Below are 24,254 nucleotides of genomic sequence, written 5' to 3' on the forward strand. Positions count from 1 at the left end.
GGAAGCGTGAAGTCTTAACCACTGGACCGCCAAGGAAGTCCAGTTTTCATCTTTAACATAACATATATTAGCTTTTTAAAAGGCCTGCCCCACACTGAATTGTGGGAACTTACGGAGCATCTTTTTCTTGGCTGCGTCGGGTCTTCGTTGCTGCGCACGGGCTTTCTCTAGTTGCAGTGAGCGGGGGCTACTCTTCCTTGCAGTGTGCGTGCTTCTCACCGCGGTGGCTTCTCTTGTTGCGGAGCACTGGCTCTAGGCGCATGGGCTGCAGTAGTTGTGGCACACGGGCTTAGTTACTGCGCAGCATGTGGGATCTCCCCAGACCAGGGATCGAACCCGTGTCCCCCGCATTGGCAGGCGGATTCTTAACCACTGCGCCACCAGCTGAGTCCCCGAAGCATCTTTTAAAGTCACTATGAACTTGAAAGCAATCCTGGCTGCAGCTGTTGACTTCTGAAAGTACACGGGTACTCAACTCTAGCTGTATTTGAACCACCAAAACCAAACCTGAACCTGGTAGAGATGTGCCAGATGCAAACTCTGCAATTACTCATAGCGTTGTTGCCAGGGCAGTAACATTCAGTTCACTTGGTGGCTGGCTCTCTCCCAACTTTAGCTCTGGAGAGAGTTAGGCCTGGGTTTATATGATCCGCTCCTGCTCTTTTAGGAACAAAGACGATTGGCTGAGCTTGTTGAAGAGTTCTGGTCCCGAGAGAGTCACCCTTTCTCACCTAATGTCACGTATCTGTAGGGGGCCTGGGTGGGGTCAGAGTACAGACACTATAGTCTGTGGCTGTGTATGAAGACCAAGACGAAAGAGGCGCTCATTCATTCGTAAGCTTTCACTGGCTACCTTAGGATTGTTTATCATTCTGACATTTTAAAAAGGCTGTCCAAATACATTTTCTTGAAAGAAACATTTATTTATGATCTTTATTGGTCAAAGTTTCAAACAAATCCAGAAGAGGTGTTCACATTTTGAGCCTTTAGTGAAAGACACTATGTCACGTGGGAAATAAATGCTGATCCCGTGGGGTGCTCCCCTGATGCACTTAAATACTGGGCTGATCAGTCAGAAGACGACCTATGTGACAGAATCTGCTCAGAAATCTGCTTGAAAAAGGGCATGATTTAAATCTCATGTGGTTTTTCACAACATAAATGTACTGTAACTTATAATAATTCCAAAACAAACTCCCCAAGAATCAACTCTCTCTTTACATAAAAAAAATAATCAATTTATACTCTTCTTGAAAGAACTCCAACAATGTAAAATAAGTTCCAATTCCATATATATATAATATATGTACATTTATAACTTAGGTGCTCTGTTTCTCTATATACTTTTATTCATGCATCGCGGCAGGGGCGGACGTGAGGGCTACAGGGGCCTCTCGGAGAAGGCAGTGTAGCTCCTCACCCTGGCAAACAGCAGGGGTGTGTACATCTTGTCGATCTCGAAAGCTGTGACCGCAGTCTCTCCAGTTGATCTGGAGAGAAAGCACAGAATCACTCGTTACCAGGAGATATCAACTCATTTGAAATCCTTGCCTATTTGGGGTGGGGGGAGGAGCTTATTTTAGGCTTTAGCCTTTTTAAAATTTAATTCATCTCAGTCAATTCTAAATAATATAGTGTATTACAGAAAATTTGAAAAATTTAGAAAAATGTAAAGAAAGATCACTCATCATCCCATCACCCAGGTACGGCCTCATGAAGCATTTCTTCCAGGCACTTCAACCTTGCTATCAAACTTTACTGCTGAGCTCATACTCTACTTGTCATCCTGCTTTTTTAAACATTATGACATAAGCATTTCCTCACGTCATTAAATACTCTTCAGAAGCCATTTTTGTGGCTGCATAATATTTCACTGTCTGCTTATACCACATTTACTTAATTCTCCTTTTGTTGGAGATGTAGGCTGTTTCAATATTTGGCAATTAAAAATGATGCTGTGATATTTTTGAATATGAACAAAACAAAACAGATCCCTAAGAGCAGAATTTCTAAGTCAAAGGCTATAGACTTTGTAAAGCTCTTGTTAAAATGTATTTTAGAAAGAATTATAATCCTAGAAGAGAATTTAATGAGTTCATATTTGCATGATCAACAGCATAATTTCAGGTTGGAGGGGAAACAGGTGACGAGTTATATTACCAGAGCTTTTAATTTTCTCCTAAAAACAAAAAAGGAGAAATAAAAAAGGAGAAATAAACAAAAACAAAATTCAAGTGACTTTATAGATATTATTATAAGGAAGTCAACGTGATCATTAGCAGTTACAAATGACGTCACTTTTTTCTCTTAAGATGTGATGCTTGGTCCTACTTCTGGGTTTGGTTTCTTTCTTTGAAAAGAAAAAAAGAAAAGATTCCACTTTACAAATTACTCAGAGAAGCAAAAAGAAGATAGTAGGACCAGTAGGTAAGAATGAGAAGAGAGAAAAATGCTCTTTCTCAGCTGTCAGGACCTCCCAGATGAGTGGGAAGAGTTATTCATAAGATGGAAATGTGACAGAGGAAGTTTTCAACAACGTGGTCGAGGTTGTGAAGGAGGCTAATGGAAGCTGACCTCACAACCTGCCTCTCAGAATTCTGATTTCGACTGGCATGGAGACCCTCGGGCACACACCGGTGTTCTTTCAAACCTAACAACAGCTAACATCTGTATGCACACGAACTGACATTTCACTTTCCTAATTCCTTTTTTTTAACTTTACTCATTTCTGCACTGTTCCTTTCTCACACATTCTCATCTGTTCATTAATTATTTCATACAAGTAAATCCTAACTCATAGGACAAAGAGCTTTAAATAGGAACCACTAATAGATTTGGCTTTGGAACACATGAAATCTTTTCAGCAGACTTACTTTCCTAACTACAACTTATTTTAAATCTGGGTATAATCCCTGGGGATAAACCAAACGGAAATAAGGTGAAAAATGATAAGACTGAAACATGGGAGAAGAAAAAAGGTCTGGTGCTTTACAACTGCCTTGAGTAAGCCAATGAATGAAGTCACGCACGGACAGCTTAGTGACCAGGCACCATCCACGCACGGAAGCTGCTCTCAACCCCACAGGGTAGGTGCCCACTCGCATTACCATGGGCAATGGGCAGGAGCTCTGAATGCTCCACTTCCTGGTCCACTTTTAGTTTTTTTCCAGTTGGCCGTTTCCTTGGTTTGCAGGATTATTATGCTGTGGTTTTTCTTTGCAATCGAACGTTAACTCTGAGGAATCAAACCCTATCTGAGTCCCTCAGCTGAACAGGAAGGACACATCTAGTCTGTAACCTTGGGATTTTTACTGCATTCGCCTACTTGTAAGTAATATGACAAGAATGATGTATCCAGATGAGTTTGTTGAACCTCTGGTGGCCACTGGAACACAGCTGAAGCCCCACGTGAAAATTCTGATCGGCTTCTTGTACAGGGACACGGCGAAAATATCTGTATTTATAGTCAAGTGGTTTCTGTAAAAGAAGAGGTGCATGAGCAACAGTGAGGCCTCACTTCACTGACACAGAGACAGAGAGACGGATGGTGCTACATCTATATGTAAATACCTCAGAAACATGTTAAGGTACATACTATCTGCACAGAGTAAACAGCTCTTTTGGTTATCAACTGAGAATGTGTGTGAGTGCCTGGAAATACGCGAAGGACCCTAAACGCAGAAGGCTCTTCCCTCCGTCATCACCATCTCAGTCAGTCGTCACAACAACCCCAGGGGTGACGTGCGACCGCATCGTTGCCGTGTGATGGCCGACAGGATGAGGACCCAGGGCGGGCAGCCCAGGGCCAGTGTCAGAGATGCGAACTAAAGCTCCTGTCTCCCATCTCTAAGCCTAGTATTTCCTTCTACTCGAAAACACTTGGGAATTTTTAAAGAGGGAAAGTGATAAACTGGTGAAGGCTGCAGAAAAAGCACTGAGTATAACTGATCCTTTGCGTTAACAGTAAAATAGTCAACGGAGAAATAGATGTGACAAGGTTCACTGGAATCACACTTCTGTAAGTGTGAAGCCACTACGCACGGCTTCACTGAGTCATATTCTGCAGAGAAAACTGGTCGTCAGCATGGGAGTCCCTAAACTCTCTTATTAGATAAAATCTAAACAACTAGGGCCTCACGACTCCCCAGCTCTGACCTCAGGAAAGTCACGGCCAAGGTCACAGTGATAGCAAGCAACTCCGCCCCTCAGACTGTTGCCCCCGATTCTGGGAGCCAGAGGGAGCTGGGGAAGCCACAGCCAAGGGCCACAGGACTCACAGATGAAACCCGCCCTAACTATTCCCATACATGGTGCTGGGGGTGGGAGGGATGGGGGGTGTTTAACACAAGAGAAACTTCATTCAAGAACTATATTAATTATAAAAGCACCAGGCAAGTATTTATTCTAACTACCTCACAACTGACTTCTTGAGTACATATTAGCATTTTCAACCAGGACTGAAAAAAGGCACATGGAGAAAAGTTGTGGAAAAAATTAGCCCCTTAATCTGTTAAGAGAATTTAAAATACTCTGGAATGTAATAATTCAGCCATCGTATTTGCTCGGCATTTTTTTTTTTTCCTTTTGCAAGAAAAGGAAGAAGGAAATTATCTCACTTCAGCTTATTTCCAGTACAAACTGAAATTCTAAAAATATCCTTGTGAAAGAATTATCTCTATGAGTCTGTTTAGGAAGAAAATCTCCTAGGATTCAAAATGAGAAAAGCAAAAAACATAGTCATATATAACTGTACTAGTTATTTCACAGGAATAACTAATAGTTACTTTGGCTTTATGTTTTCATGCATAAAAAACCTGGACCAGAAAAGGAAACTTGGAGAAGAACAAATAAGTTGATCCAATAAAAAATAACCATATTATAGAAACCCTCCAGCTCTCCTCAGAGATATGCTGTAAGTCAACACCCATTTTGTATAAATTATGAAACAGTATTTTTTAACCTTTCTCATCAAGAATGCTTGAATGAGCAGGGTAAGGAAATTAAAAGAAAACTGCCAATTCCACCTTGCATACTCACTTCTTCTTTTTTCTTAGTTATCACAGCAAATACTTTCGTCTGATTGTCTATATCTTGTGACAAGCGATAATGACCCAGTAGAATTGCATCAGTTCTAAAAATTAAAAAAAACCAACACTTTAAATCTATTAATCAGTAATGTGTATTTATTTAAGTAATCGAGAAAGTAATGGGTTAGTTAGAAGTGTTTATTCAACTTGCCTGAGGACAATCAGCTAGGATGTGAGTAAACCTAGTTTCCAAGGCCCCAGACCTACTGAGGGACATCACTGGGGAGAGGCGCAGGGATCAGTTTTTTTCTTTTTTTTTTTTCTTTTAGCCATGCTGCACACAGCTTGTGGGATCCTAGTTCCCCAACCAGGGATTGAACCTGGGCCCTCAGCAGTGAAACTGCCAAGTCCTAACCAATGGACTGCCAGGCAATTCCCGGGATTGGTATTTTTCACAAGCGCCCCAAAAGACTGCTTCTTTAATCCAGTATTAAGTTACATAATCTGCACGTTACCACCTAAAATGTGGACAGGATAGAAAACTACAGAAAGACACTACCTGGTATTCCTGGTTCTTAAACGCGGAACAATGGACTGGGGCTCCTCAGGGGTGGTCAGCATCATCACATGGCCATCTGGGAAGAACCTTATGTACCTGTGGAACAGGGAAAACACCAAAACACCACATGCAAATATAAAACACATCCTTATTTACTGGTACCGAAACCTATTTATTCATAGCTGTGAAACCAAAATGGAAATACCATGGACCAAAGAACTGGCAAAACATCACTGACACAAACATGACCTGTGAGGCCAACAGAAGAGAACCAAAGCATCTGTGTGTTTTTCCCTAAAGCACTAACTAATGTCAAACAAAAGTGAGGCCCAATGCTATTACAGAGCAGTTACCACAGCCTACTCGTTTCTCAGTGACACTAATATCTGGTGAACAATAAGCCTGAATAACAGCACAAGCTATCTGACAAGGCAGAAGACAAGGAGGAGCTCTAAAATTACTTTATAGTAATTCTTAGGTTTAGAGGCCAGGAGGAATTAACTGATTTATCTTAACCTACTGGTTCTTTGAGTGCAGTTCCTGTTATAACACTGGATGAAAATACCGAGGGCCATTTTGTGGATAAATGCAAAAGCCACAAAGAACAGATGCCCAATAACTAACGAACCAATACTTGGAGAGAGAGAATTTTTCACTCACTCAGTTTACTACAGTTGTACCTGTAATATTCCACTTGGTGCCAGGCTCTATAGAAACCATCAAGAGACTGTTCCCCTTGACGAATATATGTGGTTTTACTGATATACACTCCTATAAAAAGAAACAGGTTTTTTAAAAAGAACATAATAAAAAACTTTTACAACCATGTAACATGTTTCCAGCTTTGTTTTTATTGTGGTTTCCTTTAAATATACTTATAGTACTCAGCTCTGTTACAGAAAATAAAGACTGTGTATTTCTCAAAATCAGCACAACAGGTCACCATTGCTCTAAAGGGTTCAACTTACCATCAAACCGAACACGTGGCCTTTCTAAAAACATCTCTCTCCAGGATGTATATGCAACAAGTTTAATACAGCTTCTGCCCCAAACTTTCAAGCAGGCCAAACGCCATATTTCAGGGTCTCTAGGTAATAAAAGCACAACATCAATACATGTAACAGGTGAGTCCCTATCCGCACTCAGACACGAGAAGCATTCCTGCCACCAGCCATCTTCTATTCGGCAATATTGGTTGAGTGCCGGCCAGGCACTGACTGTCCTGGGCACTGGGGACAGACTGATGGACAGGGCAAAGGCCCTGCTCTTTTACAGGGAAAGCAAACAAAAAAGAAGAAAACGAGAGAAAAGTTTTAGGTAGTGTGCTCCGTATGAAAAGAAACAAAGCAGAGTAAAAGGACAAGGACGATGGTGGTGAGGAAACAGAGACTATTTTTTTCTGGGCAGGTGTCTACGGTGACGAGGAAGGGTATCCTGGCAGAAGCCACAGCATGCAAGGCCCAAGGGCTGGAGTGTGGCCAGCGTGTTCAACAAGGAGCAAGCAGGATCACGTGGCTGCAGCAAAGTGACTGGGTGAAGTGCAGACTACGTGCGTGGAGAGGCGGTCAGGGGCAGGTGGCGTAGTGGTCTACAGGCGGGAGTGGCCCTTTGAGTGAAGTGGAGGCCACTGGAGGGTTCTGAGCATGACTGATGCTTTTAAAAGATGACTCTCGTGGTCTACGGAGAATGTGCTCCCAGTGTGTAAGAGCGGAAGCCCAGAGACCACACAGGATGCCAATGCCATAATCCAGACCAGGCCTAATGGTGGCTGAGCCAGAATGGTACTCGGAGAAACAGTGAAATGGTCAGACTGGAGATCGGTTTTGAAGAGAGCACCAACCCTAACCCTAACAAGACTTTGTCATGGGATTACTGCAAAAAGCGAAGCAACTGACATGGTTCTAATACGACTCAAAATAATTTTAACGCCATCTTTAACTGAAAACATTCAGTTTTAAAGATGTAGGAATTACTTATATTGAAGCCAGACTGCAAAAAGAGATAAACCCCCCAAATTTACATTGCAACGTATTTAAGTTTTTTTCTTTTAACGAATACTTTTATAACCAAGTTTTATCCTACCCCTGAAAATTTATTTTCTTAATTCCCTTTTTGTTTTCTCATGTGTAATTAAAAGAAAAGTTAATGGAATAACAGTGCTAGAGACCCCAATTTCAAAAGGCTGGGTCAATCCACTAGGTGCTTGATAGGTACTTGTTAAACAGGAATGCACACAGAATCACCAAAAAAAAACCCCAAAGGCTTTAAAGTAATTCAAATGTTTTACCCAAAACACAAGATTCCAAATGAAATCAGGTTATTTAAAAACAATGCATCTGAATTTTAAGAACTACATAAAGTTATAAAAAAGTTCTAGATGCTAAGGATAAAGTATTTATTTTTATATAAGACATTCATAAAGGATTACCTGTCCTAAATAAAGTTACACTAAACTATGATTATTCTTCACATAACCAGATTTTAAAAGTATAACTCTTTTCCCAATTTTACTGAAAAATATTTGACACACATCACTGTAAAAATGTAAGGTGTACAGCACAATGGTCTGACTTACATCTATTGTGAAATAAACCACAATAGGTTTAGTGAACATCCATCATCTCATACAGATACAATAAAAAGAAAAGGTCTCCTGCGATGAGAACTCCTAGGGTCTACTCTCTTAACAACTCTCTATCGTATGGCGATGGTAACCATAGTCATCATGTTGTACATTACATCCCTAGTACTTATTTGTACCTTTTGACCACCTTCCTCCCTCCCCCACCTCTGGTAACCACAAGTCTATTCTCCTTTTCTATGTAGACGCCACATGTAAGTAAGATCATACAGCATTTGTCTTTCTCTTATTTCACCTAACATAATGGCTTTAGAGTCCATCCATGTTGTCACAAATGGTAGGATTTTTCATGGCTCAATAATTTTCCATTGTTTATATATACCACATGTTCTTTATCCATTCATCTATCCACGGACACTTAGGTTGCTTCCATGTCTTGGCTATTGTAAATAATGCTTCTATGAACATGGGGTGCAGATATGTTTCAGAGTTAGTGTTTTTGTTTCCTTTGGATATATATTCAGAAGTGGAACTGCTGGATCATATGGTAGATCTATTTTTAGTTTTTTGAAGAACCTCCATATTGTTTTCCATAGTAGCTATACCAATTCATAATCCCACCAACAGTGCGAAAGGGTTCCCTTTCTGTACATCCACATTTACCTTGTCTTTTTGATGATGGCCATTCAAACAGGCAAGAGCTAATATCTCACTGTGGTTTTGATTTGCATTTCCCTAATGACTAATGATGCTGAGCAACTTTTCATGTACCTGTTGGCCATTTGTATATCTTCTTTGGGAAAACATCTATTCAGGTCCTTTGCCCATTTTTTAATTAGATTTGGGGTTTTTTGCAATTGAGTTGTATGAGTTCTTTATACATTTTGGATATCAACCTCCTATCAGATATATGGTTTGCAAATATTTTTTCCCAGTCCATTGGTTGTCTTTTCACTTTGTTGATATGTTTTTCACCACTGCCAGAGTTGCTTAAAAAAAAAAAACAGTAAGTACCTGGCACAGATATAGAATCCTCTGCACACCTGTGACAACTGCTCTAACGATCTGAGGTCCAGGTCGCTCGACACCACCCATCGGAAGATGTACATCAGGACCTCCATTGGCAGCGCTGCAAAGGAAGCTATCCTCTCAGTGATTCTCCTTCCTATACATCACTCTGCTGTCACGTTCTCCATGCAGATATCTTTATGTATTCCTTAAATTTTATAAACCGCACCTTCAGTACTGCTCAGAGCTACAGCACAAGTATATTTAACTACCCAGAAGTAATAATGGTTCCTAACATCAAGACACAAAATATCTTTGTTTTTTCAGTACTGAACAGATCCGAAGGTATTTTTATGAAGTACCCCTTTCCCTTGGAAGATCATTTCATCATCAAGATACACAAAAATAGATATGTTAGAAAAATAGTCTAGTGTGTATGCGTGCGTATGCACTTGTTAACATTAAAAAATTATTTCTATCTCCTTGGAAATTTTCAATTGTCCTCCTCTGGGAAGTCCCATAGCTAATTAAACAACATTTAACATATGAAAAGAAAAAAAACCCCATCAATTTGTAAACATTCAGCCCATCCATCTCAGGACTACCGCCCAGCTCGGCTGAAGTGCCTGATGATGCCAGTGTTCCCCCAGTTCTCCCAGGGCCGCCCCAACTCACACATGCACCCTCGCAGAGCATCACTGGAAAAAGCACGGCACCCTTTAACGACTGTGCTACAAACTCCACTGTACTTCGGATCTTGAAGAGCTTATCAGTATGCACAAATTAATTACAACCAGATCGCCCACCATACTTCGAACTAGAGCAACTGTCTGACAAGCTATCTGACCTTGTAAGTTTGGAAAACGTAAATCTAAGGTAAAGTAGTTCTCACTGAGTTATAACGACCATGAAGTCACACCTGATATGTGAGTCTGACTGCTCTCAAGTTCGGGCTGACACAGTTTGAGCACAGACTCCGGAAACGTGAGCTGCTGCTGGAAGCAGGACAGGAGGTCTGCCATCTTGCTGTCATCATCAGTATCTTCGATGCTGAGAAAAGAAGGGAGGTGAGTGAACGCAGTGCCACCGCTTAGAAAATGATTTTCCACAGTACTTTCAAAATCTGCTTTAGAAAAAGTCATCTAAAAGCAAACTTCTTACTACTTCTTTTTTTTTTTTTTATATGATAAATGGTTACCCTGCCTTGCAAAGGAGTACCATACCAACTTTTTGAAGAAAAAAGCTTCAGCAATTTTAATTCCCACAGAGAAAGAATTAGAATTTTTGGATACAGGTGGTGAGATTTAATTAATTAGTTTTATGGTAAATAGAGATTTCATGAATTAGTAAAAAGATACTTTCAAATGATTTTTTAAAATCTTACGTAAATATATCCTTTTAAGTGACCATAATCCATTGTAACTGGATAAAAATAAAATATACAAATGTTATCTGAGGTGCTTACTTACCAAGGGTTTTCTAACGTATGTGCCTTATCACCCTACCTTTAGAGAGGAAAATATGTAATTTTAAAAAGCAGGGTCCACAAATAATTTATCAGTATAAACAAATACATAGAGTTCTAGAAAAATATATAGCTTTCCATTTTCGCTAACAGTAACCTTAAAAATGATCAGACTTACAAAAAGGTTGGATGAGGATGAAGTTAGAAAACCAGGATGGGCTTATTATAAGACAACAAAGGGCACATGCGGCTGAGGCTAGACGGACTGCAGGGCTGTGCTACCAGCTTTTTACAGAAGGCAAAAAAAACAGCAGAGGCTTTTAGGGCCTGTTAAGTCTGATAAGAAAATAAAGCGTACCCTTAAAGAACTTTCATAGCATCTGGGTTTGTGTAACAGGATGGGAGAGAAAGAAATGTTTCTTTAATGTTTTAATACAACCTTTCTTAACAGCACTTGGCGTCTATTTATACAACTGGCTAAGAGCTGGGTCTAAAGAACTCTACCCAAATTTAAAGAAGGTTTAGAAAAAGCCCAAATGAGTCCTTTTGAGTATGAACTACCTCACGTTATTATATATCTAATTTAGTGAACAATATTATCAGCCCCAAACAGACAATAAATGCTGACTTCATCAGGATTTTTTTAATATGGCTTAGCCAAAGCTTAAGTGTTAATACTATAAGCAGTTAAACAGCACTGGCAATCAACGTTGTTATCGATAAAGGTAACCTCTTAATTGTTTCATGGCAGAAGTAATATAATATCTCATCACCAAAATTCTATTTTTCTATGTACCGCTCATTTTAAACCTGACATCCTCTTGTGGGGACAGACTCCCTTCGCTTTGGGAGAGAGAAGGGTTAAGCCAATACAATTTTATAACTGTTTTACACACAGCTTCAAAAGTATTGGCTTAAAAATATGTTCTCCTGGTCTCTGTCCATATAAACAGTCAGTGCTACACCACGCCCGTGATGCCAATGGCATCTGTGCTACGACGATGAAACACGGTTTCTCTTAGGGGCGCTTATGTCCGGCCCCCGTGTTTTTAAACAAATGTTACAGTCTTAACAGTATCCCATCTACAACAAAGTCTCATTAGAGTCCAGCATTTTCCTAATAAAAAGCCTTTTAAAAGATGTATCGTTTCAAACGGATACAAAAGGAGAAAGACTAGCGTAATAAAACACTATGTACCCAATTTCAACCATTAACATTTTTCAGGCTTGTCCTGATCATGTTTTACTAGTTTTGACTTTATAGGTTTCAGAAGGTTGAAATGTGTCCTTTAATTTACTTTCAGTAATCATCGCTTTTATTAAAAAAAAAAAAACCTCTTTCATCACCTAATTTTTGTTACATCTGTTTAAAATATGCATTTCTATACTTTACTCTTAAAATTTCCCTAATTAAAAAATTTCTACAACTTTATAAACAAGTCTTTATACTAAAGACTATGTAACAACAGAATTAGCACCGTCTTCTTATCATTATCATGTTAAGAGTCAACAGGGCAAAGACGCTTAACTTTAACAAACTCTATATATTACTGTCTATCAAATTATGTACGCACTAGCTGTTTCCAACGCCATCACCATCTGGAGACCGGGTATAAGTAATCTTGAACTCTATATCAGGTACAAGTTGCATAGCCCTACGATAAAACTTGATGGCTAAAAGAAAAAATAAAGCTAAATTAGCTATGACCAAACATTTTTGTCATTTCCTTTGATTACCCTAACTGTGGTTTAATTCGGTAACTTTCTTTATAAACAGCCAAATTCCCTTTTTCTACATGCAACAGTAGCAGTGAGCAAACTTATTTCCAAACCCTACTAGTCAGAAATAATCTTTTTCTAAAGCTCTCACGTTATAGAAACTTAAGATGTTGCATTTTACTCTTATCTTTTAGCCCATCTTTTCCCTCTGCCTCTCACATATTGTCAGAAATGATCTTATATGTGGCTGTCATTCTCTGTGCTTTGAAAATGCCACTGCTGCAGCCCCAACAAAAACACCTTTAAGCAAACTTCTTTCTAGGATGCAGAGTTGAGGAAAATCAAATGTTTCCTCCTGAGTAGAATAAGGAGAAGGGTTTTTTGGAATTTATTCTTCAAATCCAACTTCCTTTAGTCCAGCTGCCTCTTAAAACCTGTTTTTAAATAAATCTGCTGGCCAGGTGGTTTAGAGCTAGAACACTGAGCGGTCTGTCCCACAGAGACACAGCACAGAACCTGGGGCTGCAGAAGCCGACTAGTTCCTTCCCCACAGATGAAGTCCGTTCAGTTCAGTCCACTCTGCCATGTTCTGCTACTCTGGGTGAGTGACTGTAAACTACGTGGAGACAGGAATCTCACAGGCTAATAAAGACCGTGGCGGGATATCACCATTTGGGCCCTTTTCATATCCCAGAGTGAAAAAACCCCTAGAAGAAACTTGCAAATAAATGCAGTAATTTTGAAAATGTTATTTGGGGGGCATTTTCAAACCACTCAAGTGCTAGCATTTTTTTCCATGCCCCAATTAACAGCTTTTCTATCAGGAAATGAAAGGCTAATTACAAACCTAATCTGGTAAACAGCCCCACCACTTGGTTTACTTACACATTTCTACTGGCCTAATAAAAGAGACAATTAAGGCTGAAGAGTATTCCTTCTCTAAAATGTACATTAGAATTTAGAAAGCATGTACATGTTCCTTCATCTATCCTTTACAGTCTCCTCCTCTGAAATAACGTTCACCTATAAAAGGAGCATATCCTATTTTTTCAATAGCATATCCCGCTATTTTTCAATAAGCAACAGTATTTTTAAGACTTTAATAATGAAGAATAAATACTAAACCCTAAATGTAGAAAAAGGTTATTTTACTAATCCTACCAATATGATGATGTTTCTCAGCAATATTTTTTGGAAAGAGACAGGTTATATACAAATACAATTTTTTATTTTTTAAAAATCAATTTCAAATATAGAGACTGATGTTCTGTATAAATATACTCTATTTTAAAAAAAATTGGTGAATAGCAAAGAGTTCTTATTCAAAACTGTCAAGACAAGATGATCCTGGGACCTGAGTTTTTACCTTCATAGAGAGCTCCATTTTGTTCTTCTTCTACTGCTTTTAGGAAGAGTTCTCGAGCCTATAAAAATAAACAGTGAAAAACAATTTCTGAAAATCTGTACTAAAACTGAGTGTGGGTGGTAGAAGGACAGCCTTTTCAACAAATGGTGCTACAACAGTTAGACATCCACAGGCAAAACAATGAATGTCAACCTCAACTTCACAGCTTACATAAAAAGTGACTCGAAAATGGATCAAGGACTTAAAAGTGAAACTTTAAAAACTTTTAGAAAAAAAAAGAAAGAAAATCTGGGAGACTTGGGCGAGGAGTTCTTATACTTGACACCAAAAGCACAGTCTATAAAAGGAAAAACTGATAAATTAAACCTCATCAAAACTAAAACTTTTGCTCTGTGAAATTCCCTGTTAAGAGGATGAAAAGACAAGCTACAAAGTGAAAGAATTTACAAGCCACATATTCAACAAAGGACTTGTATTTGGAATACATAAAGAACTCTCAAAACCCAACAGTAAAAACATGAGCAATCCAATCAGAAAAGACAAACAGGTATTTCACGGAGGGGCGTATAAAGATGGGAAACAGCACATGGAAAGATATTCAACATCATTAGCCATTAGGGAGATACAAATTAAAATCACAGGAGGTATCACTACACACCTATCAGAATGGCTAAAATTTAAAAGTCATGACAACTCTAAATGGTGACGGGGATGTGGACACACTGGATCACTCATACACTGCTGGAGGGAACATAAAATGGTGCAGACGCTCTGGAAAACAGTTTGCAGTTTCTTTTAATCAAACATGCACTTACCGTACAACTTAGCAATTGCACTCTTAGGCCAGAGGGATGAAAACTCATGTTCATGCAAAAACCTGCATGTGAATATTCATAGCAGTTCTAGTAATAATAGCCCCAAACTGGAAAAAACCCAAATGTCCCTCGACAGGTGAGTGGTCAAACAAAGTGGGGTACGTGAACACCATGCAACACGACACTGAGCGGTAAAAAGCAACAAACTACTGACACACGCAACAACTGGGATGGACCTCAAAGGAATTAAACAACACTTTTTGAACATCAAAATTATAGAAATGGAGGCCAGAGTAGGGGTTGCCAGTAGTTAGGAATGGCTGGGGAGGAGGTGGGGAAGAGAGCGTATAACTATCAAGGTAGCAAGAGGGAGCCTTGTGGTGACAAAACAGCTCTGTATCTTGATTGTGGTGGTGGTTACATGAAGCTACACGGCTAATTGCAGAGAACTATTTATACATATACACACAGTGAAGTGCTTGGAAACCTGAATAAGCTCTGTGGACTGTACCAAGGTCTACTTCCTAGAAGTCTAGCTACGGAAGATGTCACCATCAAGGGAGGACGGGAAGGGTGCACAGGACTCCCCTGTGCTATGAATCTGTGATTATTTCAAAACTAAAATGAAACAAAACAAATACGGAAGTTTTTAGTGATTATTAAACGGCAAATTTTTGGAAGGAAAAACTTGGGTCTGATGGTATGAAGATGACAACCCCTGTGGAGTAACAGGATACAGTCAGCTCTCCACGTCCCTGCTCTCTGCATCCTCGGATTCAACCAACTGCAGATCAAAAATATTTGAAAAGAATTCCACAAAGTTCTGAAAAGCAAGACTTGAATTTGCTGCGCACTGGTAACTATTTACTCAGCATTTACACTGTACTTACAACTATTTACAGAGCATTTACACCGTACTAGGTATTATAAGTAATCTAGAGATGATTTAAAGTATACTGGAGGATGTGCGGATGTGCGTGGTTATACGCAAATGCTGCACCATTTCATACAAGGAAGGTGAGCATCCACGGACACCGAGGGACAAATGTTGTGAAAACTGAAATGGTGGGCTGTGTGTACTTTGTGTGAACAAGCACTAGGAAAGAGGTGAACCATTAGAAAGCATTCAAAATTTTCCAGGATAAGGAAGTAATTACTGCATCACTATAAATCTGTTCAACTCAAAATATAACAAAATATTGCATTATGACCTTTGGGAAGGTGTTAACATTTGAACCAATTTTTTCCCCTTTCGGGCTTCTGTTAACAGATTCAGAGGCATCTATCTTTTAGACCAGGTGAATCTCAGGGGTGTATATTACCAAAGAGTTCCGGCAAGACTGTATACCTGTAGGAAAGAAGGAGTAATGTATCATCCAAAGACCTACAAAAAGTGGTGAGGGATGGATACCCTGGCACACTTGTCACCATCTTTCCAGGTACAACGCCCATAACACTTAACTTTTCTTCTTTTGCCAGCTCCTGCTTTCCTCTGGTGTCCGCTGCTCTCAGTGAAGAGCCTCTCGTTGCTCTCCAAGGTCGAGATTCTAAATTGCTCGAGCCTCCACCTGGGGCAAGTTCAAACATCCACTGAGCTCGGAACCTCTGGAGTTGTGCCTGAGGGGAGAAGAATGTTTCAGGACCCACCAAGGAAGAGGAGCTCAACTCTGGAACAATCTGTCAATAGGTCCAACACCGGTGTCCACACATATACATATGCTAAGATGAGAAAACACTGTCTTTAAATTAATAAATTACTGAATACTACCATTAAATACCTGTTATCTTCCAAGATAATTTTTTGCTTAAGACTTTGAAGAGGGACTTCCCTGGTGGCGCAGTGGTTAAGAATCTGCCTGCCAATGCAGGGAACACAGGTTCGAGCCCTGGTCCGGGAAGATCCCACGTGCCGTGGAGCAACTAAGCCCGTGTGCCACAACTACTGAGCCTGCGCTCTAGAGCCTGCGAGCCACAACTACTGAAGCCCACGTGCTGCAACTACTGAAGCCCGTGTGCCTAGAGCCTGTGCTCTGCAACAGAGAGGCCACCGCAATGAGAAGCCCGCGCACCGCAACGAAGAGTAGCCCCCGCTTGCCGCAACTAGAGAAAGCCCGCACGCAGCAACGAAGACCCAAAGCAGCCAAAAAAAAAATAAAAATAAAAATAAATAAATTTATAAAAAAAAAGACTTTGAAGAAATCGTGAAATTCTGCCTAAAATAAGATTCTCTATACAGGAGAAATCTAATGGTATGAGAAAATCAAATTTTAATTGGAATCGAAAATATAAGCCATCACTTAGGGACTGAACTTAGATGCTTTCAAACATTTCTTCCCTTGGAATACATCACCTCAAAATTCTGTATGCGAGCCCCAAGTCTTTCTTTTAATAACCTTTCTCTTTTTTTTTTTTTTTAACTTTCGGTTTATATATATTTATTTATGGCTGTGTTGGGTCTTCGTTTCCGTGCGAGGGCTTTCTCTAGTTGCGGCAAGCGGGGGCCACTCCTCATCGCGGTGCGCGGGCCTCTCACTGTCGCGGCCTCTCCCGCTGCGGAGCACAGGCTCCAGACGCGCAGGCTCAGCAATTGTAGCTCACGGGCCCAGTTGCTCCGCGGCATGTGGGATCTTCCCAGACCAGGGCTCGAACCCGTGTCCCCTGCATTAGCAGGCAGATTCTCAACCACTGCGCCACCAGGGAAGCCCAACCTTTCTCTTTTTTAAAAGAAATTATTTTTTCTAATACATATCATTAAAAAGAATCTAAACATAGAAAAAGTGAAACCCCCTCTGTGGTGGGCTCTGCTGTGCTGCCCAGACCCCCCCATTAGGAACTGCTGGGAGTGCCACAGAAGAACAGCCCTCAGCCCTCGCCCTGCGGCAGGGCCTCAGGGAGACCACACCCCTTCCCAGGTGCTCCCCACCCAACCACTGATCAACAAGAGTGATCAAAGACCCTGCTCTGAAAGGTCATTCTTCCCCCGCTCTGAGGAAGTCCTCAGAACTTCCGCAGGATTAACTGAGCTGGTCCACCGAGACTGCAAAGCAGTCCAGCTCCCCCAACCCACTCCGGCTTTGCTCCCTGCCTCCCTGGCACAGGTGCTGACCCCAAGAGCACTGCTTAATAAACCTCTTACATCCACCTCGGAGTCTGCTTTCTGGGAACCCAACCTGGGATGCCCTTCCCCCAAAAGAAGGCCATTGGTAACTGGATTGTATATATTAGTGCTGGCTTTTTTTTTAAGAAGTACAGATTTAAAACATGAAAGCTTTTAATAATTTTTCTCTACATTCTTCACACTGCTTTGACTCCCACCTTCCTATTTCGAATGTAACACATATACCTCTGACTTAGACATGTGGGATCTTAGCTCCCCAACCAGGGATCGAACCCGAGACCCCTGCATTGGAAGCACGGAGTCTTAATAACCACTGGACCGCCAGGGAAGTCTTAGCAGCACTTTTAATGTCTACTAGATGGTGCACTCCAAAGGCACAAGTATTATAAAGATTAAAACGGCTGCAGAATATTTCACTGTATGGATGCATCATTACTTAACACAAGTGTTGGATATTTAGGTTGTACTCCATTTTTCCATATAAACAATGCTACAATAAACATTTTTGTATGTGTATATTTACTCACTTCCCCTATTATTTCCTTAGGATTAATTTCCTAGAAGTAGGATTGCTGGTTCAAAGGGAATGTGTGTTTTTCATTTTGATCCATATTGCTAATCTTCCCTCCAAAAAAGCTGTAGCAACTTATGCTTTCATGTATACTGCGTGAGTGTTCTCAGAGCCTGGAGAGCAATAGGCTTTATTCGCTAATCTGATCTTTTTTTTTTTTTTTAAATTCTTTGCTGATTTAATTTGTATTTTAAAAAAATTATTAGTGAGGCTGATTATCTCTTCTAATGTTTCATAAATATTTATATTAATTTTTTCCATTAGTTGTCCATTCCTATCATTCTATCCTATGTTCTTACTACTTTTATAAGGATGTTGCATCTATATCAGAGATATTAATCCTCTTCCCCTAGACGGTAAATAGTTTTTCCAGTTAATTATTTCTATTGATTTAGGAGGTCTTTTGCCATATATAGGTTTTAAACTTTTAGGTGGTCAAATCTGTCAATCTTCTTCTTTAAGGTGATGGGTTTTAGTCATGCTTATGCCTTGGTTTGAACACTTTAAACCCACATATTGAATTACACAGCAGCAATTACTGATATTCCTTTTCACAGAAAAAGAAATCTACAACATAGGTATAACTGAAGTATTCCAAAACCCGGTATGAACATACAGCTACATTCAGTGCAAATAAGAACCTATGAATCTTCATAATTATGACCAACTCCTGCTTATGTATGGAAAGCAACAGAATAAGAACTAAATGCACAAATGAAGAAACATGCCTGCAAATCTGTCTCAGCAGGGCGTTCGTTTTCATCATCATCTCCTGCCCTGACAGCGTCGTCGGGATGACAATCTTCCTCAGCTTCTGCCTGAGTGGGGGAAAGCAAACAATGCTCAGGAATAAGCAAACACGGTTTCCCTCGGTAACCTACATCTCCTATTCAGCTACCTGCCCAGTGAAACACAGAGCTGCTTCTCTCTAAATATCTTCTTCGCAGGTAAGTTAAATGATTCCAGTCAGAAAAATCTGATACTTTTATTTTTTAATACTGTAGAATAAACAACTTCACTAGGCTCCAGCTTAAAATGTTTTGGTAGGTGGTAAGAACAACTTTGCTTCAGAAAATAACAGTTGGTGGTACAGAGTTCAAATAGTTTTTGTTTCATGGATCTCTTAAGACCATATATAGTCCATATATGGTTGTCCTTTCTTTACACAAACTGGAATGTTATTAATGTGCGAATGACTTTAGTCTAATAATATTTTAAATGTACTAGAAAAGCTCATTCAAATCAAAGACATGTAAGAGTGAAGGTTTTTGTAAAGAAGCTCCTTCCATTTTATTTTTTTTTATAAATCCAGATTTTCATATATTGGATTGACTTAAAGTGGAATAAAGCTGGGCTGGAACTACTGTGCACGGCTTGGGACTTAATAGAAGCCTCAGGTCAGTTTCCTTCCATTTTATCCTTTTATTCTCCATAAATGTTTGCTAAATAAAACTGGATCCTATGTTCCAGTGAAAACGAAATGTTGCCTAGGTGCGGTCTATTACCTAACACACCTATTAGCAAATAAGACTTGCTCAACACTTCAAGTGTTCAGTCCTATAAAGAAATGTGGCAATCAGGGAAGTGACTTTGAAGGTTAGTTAGAAATAAAAATAATAAAACCTATTTAATTTCACTCATTCCAAACATGGTTAAGTTTTACAATTGCCAATTTGGGTTGTAATTTGTTCCCAGGACTAAAATGTCTGTATTAACACCTATCTTTGAGCACCACAACCAGATATCCTTGCACTACTTAGAGCACTACTTTGTGCACAACACAAACAAGCCTGGCTCCCTACCTTATCTCTGGCAACCAGACTTACAACAGAGGTGCCTGTAAGACGCAGAACTAGTTAGTGCATGGTAAAGTGCTTGGCACCCTGGAAAGGCTAAATCAATGAAGAAATAAATGAGAAAGGCTGAGCCTCGGATAATTTTCCAGAAAACTGGAAAATGTGAGCAGTAACGCACTGTCAAATACATTTTTTTAAGTCTCTTTAAGCTGAGAGCTTTTCCTACTCAGATCATCAGTAATGGGAAACTACACAATAAAAGGGTTTGACTTTACAGATCTAAGAAGTGTATTTCTCTCTCTTCTCAAATAAGGGTCTGCTTTATTACTATAAACTCTAAGGACAGCTAATGGAAGGGGACCTTGGTCCCTGGGGTATCTCAGTAATTCAGGCTCTACCTCTAGCCCAGCAGCCCCACCAAACTGACTTCAAGAGCTCCCCCTGCTCTCTCCAGCCCCGCGCTTTTGCACACGCTGCTTGCTCTCTGCATCTGGAATGCCTGCATCCTCTTCCTCCTCACTTGGCTACTGCTACTCATCCTTCAAGATTCAGCTCAGGGATTAGCCCAGTAGGAAACAAATTCTGATCCTTTCACTTGCCTCTTTTGTTTTCCCATTACACTTGTGCTGGTATCACAGCACTTAAGACTTGTATTGAGATTTCATCTCTTTCGCTAGAATTAGTGCATTGGCATCAAGATCTGAGGTCTGGCACTATGCCAGGCTGATAATAAGTGCTCAAAAAAATGAATTAACAAATAAAATGCCATGAGGATATATAATGCGTATCTCAAGGATGAGGTAAGGAGACAGGAAGCCTATAATACAGACAGCATCTTTCTTCTCCCCTGAGCTGTGTTTATAGAGCTCTCATCCACTAAGACTTTGATTTTGACAGTATGATGACAATAACAAGAACCATTAAATTTGGGGTTTTACTATGCTCTTCAACTCAAATACCACTTGAAATAAGTAGGTCTTCGGATGTCATCCAGAAATTTTCACTTTGTTTTTCATAACTGAGTTTGACCTAACATCACCTTTCACTATAGTAGCTCATGTGTTCATCCTTTTACTGTTTCACACATGGGACTAATGAAATACAGAAAGTTAAGTGCTTAATCCTGGTCAGAGAACTATTTCTGAAAGTTTAAAAGCATAGTCAATTAGTGTTTTTCTATTCACCAAATTGACTTCATAAAATAAGTTCATTCAACCATTCGTGTATTCAATAAACACTTGGGTGTCTACTATAAGCTAATGAGTTTGGTATCATTTCACTCTTGAATCACTCAACTTTAGCCAGAGATTAGTTTCTCGGATGGACAATTTACTTGAAGCCAAAGCAAAGCAGCATGGGTCAGAGACTACATATGCCAGCACGCACTAGCCCCATGGAATCTGCTTTGTCAATTTCTGGAGCTTTGCTCAGTTCCTCCATTTGGACCGCACTGACGCTGCTTGGGCCCTCACTGCCGTGTAATGAGACAAAATCCCTCCAACCCCAAGCCGCCAGGACCGCCAGCCAAAACCCTGCCCCAGGAACTGCCGCGTCCTGGGGCAGGTGCCTCCTAAACCCAGGACTCCTTAAGGGGTCAGAACGGCGGCTCCGTGGGCAGACTTTTGGCGGGGGGGGGGGGGGAGGGCGGCGATCAACAAGTGTCTCCACTTGCCAAGGCTCCCTCCCGATTTCAGATGCTGCGACGGCTCACCTCAATCTACGCTCGCTTTTATTAAAGGGACGAGATTGGTTCAATGCCCTCAGCAGGCCGAGAGGCATTTTTCTCGGCCGTCCAGCAAACCCGCTCTGCTCACCTGGAGACCCAGCTGGGGGGCTCGGCAGGAAGGAACCCCGGGGAGCGGGCAGGCCTAGCACTGTCCGCCACCCTCAGGCCAGGGCCCCAGGATGGTGGTAGCCGTGCAGCCCCCAACCCTCGCACGTTTCCCCTCTCCACTGCCCCGGGTGCTCCCCGCAGGCCCGGGCCGTCCCGCCCGCCGCCCGCCCGAGCTCCTCGGCGCTTTACCATGCCGGCGGGCCGGCCGGCTGCGGCCGAGGGGCTCTCGGCGCCCCCTCGGCACCGCCCCCGCGAGGAGGTGCCCCGGGAGTCCGGTGTCTACTCCTGCCGTCTGGTGCAGCGGGACTTAGTAGAGTTCTCGGTCGGAGAAGCGGACCAGGCAGCGGCAGTAACTGCGGGCCCGGCGTACGGCAGCCATTTTCGCAGGGCAGAGGGCCAGATCGCGGCGCGCTGGGGCGGCGGCCGGGGACTCGCTGAGCGCAGGGACACCTGGGGCCCGCCGAAGCCGAGGACTGTGCGCGCACCGGAGCGTCGACCCTGCTGGAGACCCCGGACGCCGAAGCGCAGATGCCCCCTGCCGCGGAAACCTGCGCCGGCGCAGCGAGCATGCGCAGTGCTGACTCGCCGCCGCCCGCGTGGGCCGCCCTGCTCCGCAGCCCGCGCACTTCCCTGTGGAGGGCGAGGGGCATTCGGTTGCTGTGTGCGCGAGGGACAGCCCGGATGAGGTCAGCCCGGGGTGCCGAAGGCCAAACTCAGCCTAGTATTCGGCTCAGTGAACTTAACGCAAACTTGAACAGGAGTTAACTCAAATTTATAGAGTTGAGACCCTAAGGCAAGCGGCCCGAAGGCATCGAATTGGGTGCTCGGGACGGTCACTACACGATCCTCGGCGACTGTGGTTAGAGTCCCACTCCGGGATTGCAGGGAGACAGTTAAATTCCACTATCGTCACAGGCTGTTATAACGACTAAACTTTTTAAAGACACGGTCCTGGAGACTGAGAAACAGGCGCTCAGGAAAGCAGCGGGAGGAGAGAAAACAGCCCCCGCAACGCCCGTCTCACTACAGATCCCATCATGCAACGCGGGAGGACGTTGCGGCTCTACGGCTCCGAACCCCGAGTCCTGCGGAGACGGCTCCCGCGGCGCACTGGGATTTGTAGTCCGCCGTTCCGCGTAGAGCGCCAACCCTCACTTGCCGTCCGGACTCCGCTTCTTACAGCCCAAACACCTGATTTCATTTCCGCAGAAGGCACTCTTGTTTGTCAGGCGGAGTATTATTTTCCCACACTTTACATTGTTTTAAATACTGAATTTTGCATGCTCTCTGCTCTGTGTAAACCTAGTCTTGGGGCTTCTTACCTTCATTCAGCAAACATTTATGGAGTTTCTAAAGTTTCTACTAGGTGTGGGGTACTAATAGTCATCAGGTTTCAAAGATCCTACTCGTGGTTCCACGAGTTCACAAGAGTTTAAATCTCTTATCCATTATTTTCTTTTATTCTATTTATTTAGATCTTAGTAATGCAGTACATTTTTCTTCAGAAAATAGAGGCAAAAAAAAAAAAAAAGAAAAAAGATGGGAGGGGTGCAGAATGGTGAGCTACAATAAGGAAGCCCCAACTGCTGTCTTTTAATATTAGAATCCACCCTTCCGATGGGTGTGTTTTCATTTGCATCCTAAGTCAGCTACCTATAAAAAGTACATTCTTGTTTAACGGGGACTAAAAATTTACTAGTTTTCAGTTTTTAAGAGACTAGGGCTTAGGTCTTTTAAGGATGATTTTCCTTCCAATGACCTCTTTTAAACTGTATTTTGAAATTTAAATCAGGGGAGAAAGATTAGATGTACAGATTTATAATAGAAGAAAATGTTATATGTGACTCATGAATACAAAAGATCAGTTTTGCAAATGAGGAATGGGGTATTGAAATATTTTCAGAATGAGTCTATTTCATTAAACTTGTTGAATGCTTAGTCAGTTAGCACAGATGATTTCTATTATGCTAGTAAATAAAAAAGTTTAATGAAATAATAATTCGTATTTTTAACAATAAATTGAGCACCTATTTTATTAAAACGCTGTTATGTTTCATAGCTACTAATTTTCAATTTTAGGTCAGTATCCACTGTATCCACTAGGCTTCTTTACAGGGTTGTATTATCTCATCATATTATGTAATACTTACTTATAATTTTCCCGAGGCTAGGACTACTGACCTAAGCCACTTACTAGCCCAGTGGACCCTTGTTAAAGGTAGATCAAGACAGTCCATTTGCCAGTTGCTTGGACAACTGAATTTGACTAAAACTGATCATTTTAAATACTTTAAAAATCACTTTTTCTGGGAGTAGTATATGATTTGTTAGGCTGCCTCCTGTCTCCCTATCTTTTCATTGACAATGACGTTCAATTTTCATTTGCCATATGGTT

At 41.3% G+C, this 24,254-nt stretch overlaps 1 protein-coding gene across 1 annotated transcript; it reads right to left on the reverse strand.

The window, feature by feature from the left end:
* Positions 1–902: 902 nt before the first annotated feature.
* On the reverse strand, positions 903–22,524 carry FBXO9 (F-box protein 9). Its single transcript, XM_036868962.1, is given in 14 exon segments — positions 903–1,490; positions 3,326–3,477; positions 5,038–5,131; positions 5,587–5,682; positions 6,267–6,357; positions 6,555–6,673; positions 9,182–9,296; positions 10,095–10,225; positions 12,215–12,314; positions 13,726–13,783; positions 16,002–16,157; positions 18,958–19,047; positions 22,049–22,134; positions 22,137–22,524. Coding segments are annotated over 14 exon segments (1,770 nt in total). The 5' UTR covers positions 22,510–22,524; the 3' UTR covers positions 903–1,381.
* Positions 22,525–24,254: the final 1,730 nt, after the last annotated feature.

This window comes from Balaenoptera musculus, chromosome 11, assembly GCF_009873245.2.
Source record: "Balaenoptera musculus isolate JJ_BM4_2016_0621 chromosome 11, mBalMus1.pri.v3, whole genome shotgun sequence".
In the NCBI taxonomy this organism is placed as follows: domain Eukaryota; kingdom Metazoa; phylum Chordata; class Mammalia; order Artiodactyla; family Balaenopteridae; genus Balaenoptera; species Balaenoptera musculus.